Below are 13,232 nucleotides of genomic sequence, written 5' to 3'. Positions count from 1 at the left end.
CATCAACCATCGCCACCATATCCGCCGCCTGCAGTAATCATCGATCAGTCAGATCTATGGCATACAAATATGGAAATTGTTGAAAAGGTGTAGAAAAATAATAACTCACATATCCGCTAATGATGTCATATGCTGGATGGTAATGTGTGGATGGTGGTGCGTAGCTGGGGTTGATGAAGCGTCGTGTGATACGCCTGTACCACACCATGTACGGATCGTCGGGATCCATAGCCCCCTGCATTAGATCACCTCCAACGATGAACTCCAACCGTTGCTCCCATAGCTGAAGGAAACGCCAATGCTCCAGCGCCCAGCTGGTCTCCCCCTTTCCCCGACGATCAATGCCGTGAAGCTGTACACTAGTGTCACACCCCTGTGGGATAGTCTGGCGTAGTCCAAACTGCCTCATGACTCGGTCGGGCAGGTGACAATCAGGGGACCTCCAATCTCGTTAGCACCTACGTGGGATGCTCTGCACAGCTGGCGATACAACGTCGCCAGACAGGCGCTACCCCAGCTGTAGCCTCGGATATGATCCCAGTCGTGGTCCAACAGCTGCATGTAAATGAGCTGGAGATGGCTCCCGCTCTTATTCCCGAACAACACGCCCGAGATGAGGAAGAACAAGTACGCCCGGGCGTATCTCTAAACCTGGGCGTCATCAGCCCCTGGTGGTAGCTCACGGAAAGTCTCACGGACCCAGCCGGTCCTCAACCCGGATCCCCTAATATCGGCGGGACCTGGCTGGACACCAAGTACCCGACCAACCAAACCGACGGGATCGACTAACGCGTGTCCTGTCACCGCAGACCCATGTACTGGAAGGCGCGTAAGAATCGCCACGTCCCGTAACGTAACGGTCGTCTCACCAACAGGTAGGTGGAAGGAGTGCGTCTCCTGTCTCCACCTCTCCGCGAGCGCAGTGACAAGCGCTCGATCGATCTCCCTATACGCCATACGGTGAAAACCACCTAAACCGACAAACTCGACGTACGCCAAAACGCGAGGATCGATTCCCCACCCCACCATGAACCTGGTGGTGTAATGCCTGCAAACGAGCTGCTTTGCCGGATCAACCTGTTAGAAAGAAATTAAGATCATATACCATATAAACTCAACAAGCTGTAGTCCATGAACAAACAAATGCAATATTACCGTCTGATCCCATACGGCAACGCTGCGGTGTGTGCCCTGTAGTGTAAGCACAGAAGGGTCAACGGGTCCAGGCGTACGATCTTCACCGTCCATCGTATCTGTTCACATGCAATTTAACAAATCCCAACAGAGTTAACGCATTAGCAATTAACCAAAATGTTAACGATCAAATGTTCCAAATGTTATCAAATCATTCATAGTCATGTTCGGTTCTAGTGTTAGTGGTTCCATATTTCCCCCACTATACTCGACCCGGGGTCCATCAAACAGAATTTCTCCTCCCCACCGGCATAACAAAACTACATTTTGTGACGCCATATTCTACATAACCAAAACACATTTTAGGATTATCAAAATCTAGAGCGAGGTAAATTATCAACACTGAAATAAGACTCTTCTCACCTATAACAACTTCACTTTCAACAACTTCACCAATTTCAACAATTTCATGAACAATTTGAATTATTTCAACAATTTCAACCTAAACTATTTCAATAATTTCAACAATTTCATCTCTTCTCACCAATTTCAACCATTAACAACTTCAACATTTTCACCATCATCAACTTCACCAATGTCATGAACAATTTCAATAACAATGTACCACATCACCATCAATAATTATCAACAATGTACCACATTTTCATTAATAATTAGCAACAATTACATGCAATTGACATGAATTAACAACAAGTAAGAGCAATTACATACAATTCACAATAATTAACCACAATAACTATGCAATTACACTAAATTCAGTTTAGGGCTAACCACGAAATTGAGTGAGTGAGTGTGAGAGGGAGGAGGGCAGCAGCAAGGTGGCGGCAGCAGCGGTGGCGCAAGGGTGGGCGGCGGCGGCAATGCGGGTGTTTGAGTACGGTCGTGGTTTAGTGTGAGAGGGAGGAGGGAAAGCGTTGAGGTTGAGGTTGAGTTCTTGCGCATTCTGCTGAAGTGAACATGCTGATATATGGCCATGAAACGCTGTCCCGGACAGCGTTTCATTTAAAAAAAAAAACAGGGCATAAAACGCTGTCTCGGACAGCGTTTTACCCATTGAATTTTTTTTTTAAAAAAACCCAAGGATAAAACGCTGTCCAAGACAGCGTTTTATGCCCTACTGAATTTAAAAAAATACAGAAGGTATTTTTCTGTCTGGGACAGCGTTTACCAGTTGAATTTTTTTAAAAAAAAAAACCAGGGGTAAAACGCTGTCCGAGACAGCGATTTACCCTGGAAGCTTAGTTTGGTAAATAGTTTTTCCACGCTACCATTTTTGTCAATAGTTTACGTTTAGAGCTCAAATTGGAAAAACGTTCACAACTTTCTATCTATTACTTGTGAAGGAAAAAACAATTGAGCAAGAGGTTGAACATTGAAGTGCTTTCTGGACCATATTGGTAAGTCTTCTTGTCTTACATTGGATTAATATATGAGTTTCAATAAGAAATTAACCATCATAATTGATATTTTGGAATTACTTGAGAAAATTTCGTGATAGTATAATTGCCACAACCTGTTCAATGAATTGTCTAATATTTTTCAATTTATTTTGAACCCATTTGGTTTCTCCTCTACCTACATTAGACATATGTAGATGTCTTTCTTTATTTATTTGTTGATAGTAGTAGTAGTGGTTTGATGAATATAAACTTTTGTGTACAGTTAGTGCAAATGTTAGACTTTGACTTGAACGATCCTGTTATTGAGGAGGATGAAAATGAACCTTTTATTGGCCAAACTTTTGAGAGGCAAGAAAAGGCTTATCTGTACTATAACAACTATGCAGAACGACATGGGTGTGTTGTTCGCAAAGATTGCTCGGACACTAAACATGGAAGGGCTATGAGACGTGATTTGTATTGCCATCGTGGAGGGAAAAAACCTTTGAAAGTGGTTGATATGTCGAAACCTCAAAGACAAAAGGAGTATGTAGATGTGATTGCAAGGCACATATGCGTATAGTTTTGTAGGGAATATTTCAAACATCAACTTTGAGCCCCACTGTGATCATGCCTTTAAGCATGGTGGCGTCCAAAGGGAAGGAAGCTAGAGATAAAAGAGTCACCAACAAGTTTTAGGAACTTCTAAACCGTTCACGAGTGTGAAGGTTACACCCCATTCACAATCACGGAGATCGCTAACTCCATAGTGGTCCGGAACCATGATTGGATATTCGGGGAAGATGGTACGAATCCGACCTAAAAGAGATTGAACCCGCCTTAAATCGGTCTTTACTTAATTCTTATGATATTCATGTGCGCTTTCCGATCTAACATACATACAACAAGTTAGCCCGAAACCTGTTTAATCTATGTTGGTTGATTGTCAATGCACAAATAAATATATTATTGGCGATCACTTGAATTAAAATCATATTAGCCTAAAACAAATTATTAATTATCTTATTAAGCGTGATTCCAAGTACAAATTCCCTTTAAACCTGCCAAAAGAGGCGTGATCAAGCAATAACAATAATCAAGAATAATCAAGTAATGTATAATTAACACAATAATCATCATCATCATAATATCCTCAAAACATTATTAGCAAGATCTTAGGCATGATACTAAACAGATTAATAACAAACCCTAGCATGTCACTAATAATCAAAATCAAAGCATTAGCCTAAACATGATACTAGAAAGCATGACATTAGGAATATTAATATAAATATCCTAACATGATACTAGGAATTAATATAAACATCCTAGCATGATACTAGAAATCACAAAAGCATCCTAACATAATACTAAGAATTAAGATAACATCCTAAGCATGATTTCTATATCAAAGGAACAAATAAGTAATCGAATTACTTAATTCGATGCCTCGTATCTCTTTCTATCAAAACAATACACGCGTTAGTAAATTCAAGAAAGATTAAATCAACAAAGTAAATAAATCAAATAATAATTGAAATATAGATTTGGGACCAAACCCTCAGAACTATTAATCTTTCACGTCGAGGTCGAAGGCAACTTTGAGATTAGCTTGGAGTATTCAAGGCTCGTGAAGGAGGTATGGTGTATGATATCAAGAAGGTGTTGGGATGTGTTTAGGCTAAGACTAGAAAGAGAGAGAGAGAGAGAGAGAGAGAAAGCTTATAGTTTAGAGAAAGGGGATTAGATGATGATTGTTGGTGATCAAGCTTGTTGATGATTGAAAACGGAGGAAAACAACCTCTATTTATAATAAAAGAGAGTCGAAACGGTGCGACAGGCTTATTGCGACGCGATTGTTTTATCGCTTAGCGATGGTTTTGGAAGATAGAATCCGTACGGAATTCGACTTCCAATCAAATTGGGTTAATCAAATTTCTGTACGAATTCTAATTTTATCTGAATTAAAATCATTGAAAAACAAGTGTTTTATCCGATATAAAATTCTTACGTATTTATCTTTTCAAAAATTGGATAAATTAGAACCTTATAGAGGATTTTAGAAGCTAATAAATCCTAATGGATTTAGGATTGAAAACAACCTTCTAAAGGATTCTGGAAGCTCATAATAAATCCTAATTGGTTTTGGAATGAGGTTAAGGTTAATGGACCCTCCACACGGTCATTGGATCGTAGATAATTAAGGCTCGGTTTGGGCTCTTGGCCATAACTTATTCGTAATAACTCGGATTAGGGCTTATAATATATCGTTGGAAAGCTCTTTTCAAGCCCATCCAACTAAACAATTACCAGGATTATGGACCAAAATAGACTGGTTTGGACGTTTTATAAAGAGAACACGAAATGAATAATTTTCAAAGACACGAAATGAATGATTGGTTTAAAGACACGAAATGAATGATTTTTTATTTAAGGACAAGAAATGAATGATTTTGGATTAAAACATTAAGGAAAGGTTAGAGATGGTCAAGGCTAAAGGGAATTTCACGAGACTCTTCAACTCTTCACCTAACTCGATAATCAAAGACGTGAAAGGTACTCATCACTGGGTTTGGTTTTTGGGGAGACATAATCAGGTGTCTACGGTACTGAAAAGGTGTTTTGATATATTTCCCAAAGAATGGCATATCACAAAGTTTGTGAAAGAGCATAATCACGAGCTATTGTCATCTGATGAAATGCATCTTCTGGCAGCTAATCGTTTTATTAGTCAAGAGGATGAAAAAAAAATTTACTCTATAAAGAAGTTGGACTTTCGGTAAGACAAATCATTCGAGTCATGGGCAGAGCTTGAAAAAAACATTAGACATGGTGAGCTATCATTTATTGAAAGAGATGTTCGTAATCTTTTTGCTAAAGTTAAGAGAGTGCTTGGAGATGATGATGTTAAGAGTCTTTTAGAGTATATTCAATCTTCAAAACAATAGAATGAATTGTTTCGATACACATACACAGTGGATGATAGTAGGAGGCTTGAACATTTGTTTTGGTGTCAAGGCCAAAGCTTTGAACTTTATCAAAAGTATGGTGATGTGATTGTGTTTGATACCACATACAAAGTGAATGGGTGCCTTGTGCAAACTACTACTGTTGGTCAAGGAGGGGTCTTGAATTCTAGTAACGTTGTTCAAGGTGGTACTTGTAGTGTTGATGGAGGAGAAGATGAAATTTTGACAGAAGAAGAATCTGATCTCATGGATGATGAACCTACACATGAAACTAATGTGTATTTGCCCCCTAAATCTAAGACAAAAGGGCATCTAAAAAAACGACGTGAGAAAGGTGGAAAAGAGTTGGGAAGAAAACTAAATCTTGTTCCATATGCAAACAACCCGACCACACTAAGCCTACTTGTCCTCACAAAGAGAATATATATTTGGCTTCAATAGAATGGAAGAGGGTGGTCCATTTGCTTCCCAAAAAAAAAACTCAAAAAACAGCTCGTGATTTTGGGATTAATCCTATATTCACTTTGAAGTTTTAGGTAATACTTGATAATACTTTAAGCTAAATTCCATATTTGCACATTGTTTACAGAGTATAACTGAATCCTAATTATATATTCACAATCTTGACATGTTGTTGAAAAATAATTAAAATGGGAGCAGTGGAGAAATAATGGAGTACTTCAATTATTTTGCTATTTTGGAGTTAATGAGAAAAAATTAAAAAAGAAAGAAAAAAAAAGGAGTGAAAGTATTCAACATGGGTTTTGATTTTTCAACTGCTAAACATCCCCCACAAATCTCTACATAAAGCCCACAATCATTTTTACTTTGACGCTTTTGCCCTTTTTCTAATTTGTAGCCAAAACGAAATTCTCTCTCACGAAAATTGTGGAGCAGGATTGGATCTCCAAGGGACACCGGAGAACCGTCATCGTCGCCAGAAAACGAGGTACGTAGAGGTAAAAAATGACGAAACGCTGGCCGGCGTTTGGCCTAGCCGCCACCGTGGCGGTGGCGCCTGGCCAAGACGCCGCCACCATGGTAGTGGCATCTAGCGTGTACCGGCAAGATGCCAACGCCACGGTGGCGGCGGCCTGGCCAAACGCCGACCATAATTTCGTCATTTTTTTTTTTGTTTTTTAACTTTGATAAATTTGAAATTAAATGTGTGTTAATAATTTCAAAAATAAAATAAAATTATGTTTTAATTTTGTATGTGTAAATTTATGTTTTAAATATGTGTTAATAATTTCATAAAAAAAACAAAATTATGTTTTATATATATATTAATAAAATTATGTTTTAATTTTTTATGTGTAAATTAAATATGTGTTAATAATTTCAAAAATAAAATAAATTATGTTTTAATTTTGTATGTGTATAAATACTTTTATAAATAATTATATGTTAATTTAGAAATTAAATGTATTATGCGTTAAATATAGAAAGTAAATTTACAAATAAAAAATTTAGAAATTACTTATGTGTTAATTTTGTGTTAAATGTATTAATTTAATCTTTATATAATTTTATGTATTTAAATATAATATGTCATTGTTGTAGGATTATGGTGGAGACAGAAATGATTACAGTGGGATTTTTGTACATGATGGTCCCTTCGAAGATGCTCAACAAGCGATTGATTGGGCAAAACAGGTTGCAATTAGATCTGGTTTTTGTTTAGTAGTGCAACTCATAAATCTCAACAGGATGGTAGAATGGATCGCATTTTGAGATGCGACCGTTATCGCAAAAGGGAGGAACAAGATTTTAGTACAGCGATTCGGTTTGATACAAAGCGGAAAGGTTGTGGGTGTGAGTTCAGAGTAAAAGTTCAACAACACCAAAGTCGTGATGGTTGGGAATTGAAGGGTTACTCTAAGTGGGGGTATCACAACCATGAGATGATAGTATATGAAGTGGGTCATTGACAGTTAAGTGGCCTAAGTCATGCTGTAAAATTAGTTGTCAAAGAAATGAGTGATGCTCATGTGAAGCCTGCTAAAATATTAGCATCTATGTTAGAGAAATTTTCTGAAGATCAGCCAAACTGAAGACACATCTACAACGTCAGATAGAAACTGAGGTTTGAACGGTCAGAGGGAAGGAACCCTATACAACAGCGTCTACACCAGGCACAAGCACGTGGTTACCTGTTTTGGTTTAATTATGATGAAGAGACATTAGAGGTGACTCATTTATTCCTTGTGCATCTTGATTGTGCTGATATGATCAAGTCTTGGCCATCTTTAATTTTGATCGATTCAACATACAAGACAAACAAGTACAAGATCCCACTAGTTGAGATGATTGGGATGGCTCTAACGAACCAGAACTTTCTGATTGGTTATGCAGTCATCAAGGATGAGATGGCTGCGAGTTATTATTGGGTGTTGGAGAAGTTGAGAAACTACATCGACCCTAATGTTCTGCCATCAGCCATCGTCAGTGATTGTGAGGGAGGTCTTTTTTCCCCTATAGCGGAGCTGTTTTGAGAATCAAAGCATTTACTGTGCACATGGCACATCAACAATTGTGTGAAAGTCAAAGCCTACAACTTTTTAAACAAGAATTTAGATTCAGCAAAGAGATTGGTAAATGGTAAGTGGCGGAAGATCCTGCAAGCTACCACAGAGGCAGAGTACGATCGAGCCTTAGATAACTTCAAGGATGCGTATCAATGGTGTCCGACAGTGGTAAACTATGTGATGCAACAGTGGAAACTATGTGATGCAGCAGTGGATACCTCACATGGAAAAGTTTGCCAAATATTGGACAAACCAAGTTCTTCATTTTGGAAACACTACGACATGTAGAGTTGAGAGCGCTCATAGAGCTTTGAAGATTGGATTGATTCTTCCACCTCCGCTCAGGATACACTGTTCGAGAGAATAAACAAGGCTATTGATACTCAAAGAACAGCATCAAGAACTCTCTCGAGGACTCTAGACGGCGACATGGTATGATGTACGACCATTTCATATTTAAGATTCTCCATGGTCGTGTGTCACACTACTGCTTGGGGTTAATTCTGAGCGAGCACAACAGGATGAAGGAGTTGGGTGATGAAGTGGCTATTCGGTGCGGATGTGCTATATCAGTGACTCATGGACTACCTTGTGTATGCACCATTCACTGCGTAATTACCCAAGATAGGGTGTCGTTACATGTTGATCAGGTTCATCCATTCTGGCGGACGCTCGTTATTGGAGAGCATGCTGCTCCACAGACGGTCAACCGTGAACAGGAGGAGTTGGAGCAGTTTCATTCGATGTTTGACCGAGTTTCCTCCGGTCACCCTTCAATCATTCGTGATGCTACCCACGTACTTCATGACATGTTCAACACGTCATGCTTGGATTACGAGGAACCTGAAAGGGGTCGAGCGACCTAGAGGTCGACAAGCACAGCGGAACAGGAGTGCGTTTGAGTACATTCGTGGTCGTTCATCGTCATCCAGTCGTAGCCAATCTTCTTCGTCGGTGAATATGCCCGGAACCGCTACAGTACTTTAATTTAATTTACTTTTTAGAATGTTTGTTTAGTTTACTACTGACTTGTTAATTGTGTTTATTGATATATGCAACAGGAAGAGTGGATATTGATCAGTTTCCATATAAGGACAGGATCCCTAACATCATCATGGAATACTTGGACGGGTGGAATGATGTGGTTGCAGATGGTAACTGCGGATTCCGGGTCGTGGCTGATGTGCTTTAGATGGGTGAAGACAACTACGCTTTAGTGCGTCAGTTGATGTACAATGAAATTGCCTCAAACCGAGATGTTTATCGTCATGTTTACGATCAAGACTTGGATAGTTCTCTGCGGCGTATCCGGTGGGGAGGAAGACCTTGTAGTCAAAATCATTGGTTCGACGAGCCACTTGATCTCTTTGCCGTTGCAAACATCTACAAGTGTGCAGTCATGCATTCCGGGCTTGGTTTGCGTAGTCGAGCTTATTTTCCATGTACCACGGTTCTCCCTTGGTGTTCGCATGCGACCATCACCAGACTAGTAAGAGATTTAGCTATTGCATTTCTGGGGTCGTCATACAGACATTTCATCCGATTGGACCTGTCATCCGATTTTCTGGTGCCACCGATCATACCTCGGTGATACACCATTCGGACACCAAGCGTAGAGGGTTGGGATGTGTTGTATCATGACTGCATCCACCATTGGAACAACCTAGCTACCTTTTAGTTTTTCATGCGTATAACTTTTCTGTAACCTTGTATTTGTATTGTTATTTTTATTCCATTTATTTATTTTCTGTATTCTAATCTTGACTACATTTATATCTTGCATGCGTACTAATTAGTATTTGCGCGTTACAAACTAAAAAGATAATGTCAAATTTTAAAAACTTAAAATGATAGTGTCAAATGTTACAAACTTAAACGATAATGTCAGATTTTACAAACTAGTATGATAATGTACAAAATGTTCTATTAATAAACTGCCAACAGATCAGTAATCCTTCTTTGACGCCCACTGCCACTGCGCAAGGGCACGTTCCATATCATCAATAGCGTTTTGCCGGATGCAGTCATCATGCTGTCCCTCTCCTGAAAGAGTCTTTGTCCCACCTGCATCATCTTTCCCATCCACTACACATAACAAAAAACACATGAATTTCAATAACGATATAAAATAATAAAAAAAAACACACTACAGTAAATGTTTTATGAGACATACCGCATCCACGGCAGTGGGCGGTGGCACATCATCATCATCGGCGTCGTAATGGTGGAAGTCTCTGAACAACCTCGGGTGCGAATACCGGTTGTACCATTCCATGTAGTGGTGGTCACACATGGGAGGCACCCTAGTTGGCGGCCTCTGCAGCTCCGCAGCCATAGGCGGGCAACCATCGAAAACTGCTCCTACGTGGCAATCATGCTTTCTGGCCATTCGACGACGTACTTCTTCGACGACGCAGGTCGGACCGCCTTACTGGGCCATGCTGGTGGAGGAGGGACAACTTGGACAAATCCAAGCTAGCAAAGACAGCACTGGGGCATGTACGCCTCTACGATCTCACGATACTGAATCAGTCCCGTGTAAAGGGTCCTGGGTACCCTATTACTAGGGTTCTCGCTGAAAGGCATCCAGTTCACCTGCACATTTTTTCAAATTAGTAAGATTCATATAATAAATGCATCACAATATAACACTTTACCTCTAAGGGGGACATCGTGTCAAGCAATAACCGTATCGATCAGAGGCGGTCAACGAACTTCTTCTCGAACCGCGGACTCCACGCACGAGCATGTGGCATCCCATCCCCAATAGGAACCGGGTCGCGGTGTGGTCGAAATGCAGGAAAATACTTGTATATCCAGGTCTGTAATAAAGTCAGACATCCAGTGATACCTGCCGCGTCAGCCCGACTCGAGAATCCTAATTGGCTATAGATGGATGTATCCCTTCGAAAGGTAATTAAAGACCCTTTCACATCCTCTTTTTTACATCCCATTCATTGTCATGACTTATTTATACATTTATATAACTATAATTGTAGGTTCCTCAATCACTGGGAACAAGGCTCGAGTTGAAGGTTCTATATGCAACGCTTATCTCACCGAAGAGATAGCAAACTTCTGCTCTAATTATTTTCAGGCGTCAGTTGACACAAAAACACGAGATCTCGGTCGAAATGTGAATGTCGGCGTGGACTCCACAGTGGACAACGCTGAAATACCAGAGTTGTTCACGGCGGATAGCGGTCGTGTATCAAATGAGGGTAAAACTTGGTTTTTAAATGAAAAGGAACTCGAGTGTGCTTATTTGTTAGTGCTACGAAACAGCGGCATTCTTGGTGAATACGAAAGGAATAACATGTTTAGGAATGAATTGTATTCAAAGTTATGAACAATTAAAATGATTGCAATGCTGATTTACCTTGTGTCTTTGACCTCCTAGGAAGTTTGAGGACTACATTCTTAATACTCGACCTTATCTGCGTAGAGAAGAAGTCATGGAGAAATGCGAAGCTGAATTCTCTGATTGGTTGCATCACAAAGTGATATAAACGTTCTAACCGTGACATAATTATAAATTTTACATCTTGCACTTCAATATATTCAATTCATGAATTGTGACGTTTATATTCAAAACGTTGATAGGTGATTGAAGAGAAACCAAATTCGGATGTCCTGCGAGTGTTGTGCATGCGTCCTTTCAAGCGTGTTCGAACTTAGAGGCAGATTTTTGGTAGTGGATTTAATTTCCATACACATTCCCATGGCAAACACAAATCTACAATGAATTATGGTGTGTGTGTATCAAGTGAGGATGGTGGAGAGTACTTCGGCATTTTAGACGACATAATTGAACTTGTCTACACTGGTCCCGAAAAAGAGTACAAGACTATTTTGTTTAAGTGTAGTTGGATGAATTGTGGTAGGGGAATGAACATACATGAACAATACAAGCTTGTCAAAGTAAATCATACTAAGAAATACCCCAAGTATGATCCCTTTGTATTATCTTACCAAGTGACTCAAGTGTATTACGCATCATACCCTAGCCTGAAACGGGATCGAGTTCAATAGTGGGCTGTGTTTAAAACACAAGCAAGGTCAGTGGTTGATGCTCCAATGGACTTAGAGTTTTTGCAGGCCCCATCCCCACAAGTACATACAACGTTTTACCCACCGAATGACATTCTAGACTATGTCCTAGATGATGATGATGAAGAAGATGACGATGACTATGTTATCTCAAGCGATGAAGATGATGAATCTAGCATCGACTCTAGTGATAGTGAAGAGATTAATGACATCGATGTATTATTAGATGATAGTAGTGATGAGATTAATGAATAGAAGAATATGTTAAACTCTTTTAAGAATTTTCTTGTTATTGTAAAATCAAAATATGACTTGGTCGTATAATGAATCATTAATTTTTGTATAAAATTTTGTTACATTGCACTATAATTGTAATTTATAATATCATGTCATGTTACTAACAACTATTTCAGGTGGTCATGGCGGGGGGTAAAAATGGAGAATTGTTGAAGAAAACAAAGGGGAAGGGGAAAGCTCACATGGTGATCTATGACGACGACGAAGAAATGGAGGAAGCGAAGGCACATGATTTGGGTGCCACTCAGGAACCTGCCTTCACCCAAGCACAAATTCAGACACAGCAGCATGGGCAATAGCTTCAGGGGCAAGTGGGTTCGCAGTCTTATGAGTTGCCGGTATTAGACCCTATTACGCTCTGGTACGTACATACATTTAATGAATTGGGCTTATATTCTTATTTTCGTAAAATTAACCTATTTATTACTTCTAACAAGTTCTATATTACTTTTGGTTGACGATCATCTAACATGGTTTTTTCTCGTTTAATGTAGGTTTGATGATAACAAGGTGAGGAGTATGGTCTCCGGTACGCTAACTAGATACTACGACACCCTTGGAGGATCTATGGAGAGGTTGATGAAGGAACGAAAGAACACTGATGGAACTTGTTCAGCGTATGCTATTTTTAACTTAGTTAATACATGTTTTATTAAGTGTATTGGTGGAGCTGAGTTTTTAACTTTTAAAGTTTATCATTCACAGAAACAATTTACATGGGCACCTCAGTTGAACGAGCATGTGAAGCAAACCTTCAAAAGCAAGTTTGCAACTCGCCTACGTGACATGTTCTACACAGTCACACACAAGATGAATGGCGCCAAGCCAAGCTGGCCCAATGAGGAAGTCCACAA

At 39.6% G+C, this 13,232-nt stretch overlaps 1 protein-coding gene across 1 annotated transcript; it reads right to left on the bottom strand.

Moving 5' to 3' along the window:
* Nucleotides 1-432: 432 nt before the first annotated feature.
* Nucleotides 433-2,201, bottom strand: LOC110727150 (serine/threonine-protein phosphatase 7 long form homolog). The gene is made up of 3 exons (XM_021906708.1): nt 1,927-2,201; nt 1,156-1,253; nt 433-1,077 (listed from the first exon to the last, which is right to left on the bottom strand). Exons 2-3 carry the CDS (start codon nt 1,246-1,248, stop codon nt 646-648), a joined length of 525 nt encoding a protein of 174 aa, XP_021762400.1. The 5' UTR covers nt 1,249-1,253; nt 1,927-2,201; the 3' UTR covers nt 433-645.
* Nucleotides 2,202-13,232: the final 11,031 nt, after the last annotated feature.

Source organism: Chenopodium quinoa, unplaced genomic scaffold, assembly GCF_001683475.1.
Source record: "Chenopodium quinoa cultivar QQ74 unplaced genomic scaffold, ASM168347v1, whole genome shotgun sequence".
NCBI lineage: Eukaryota > Viridiplantae > Streptophyta > Magnoliopsida > Caryophyllales > Amaranthaceae > Chenopodium > Chenopodium quinoa.
Note: the sequence above shows the minus strand (reverse complement) of the source record. Positions and strands in the feature narration are given on the sequence as shown.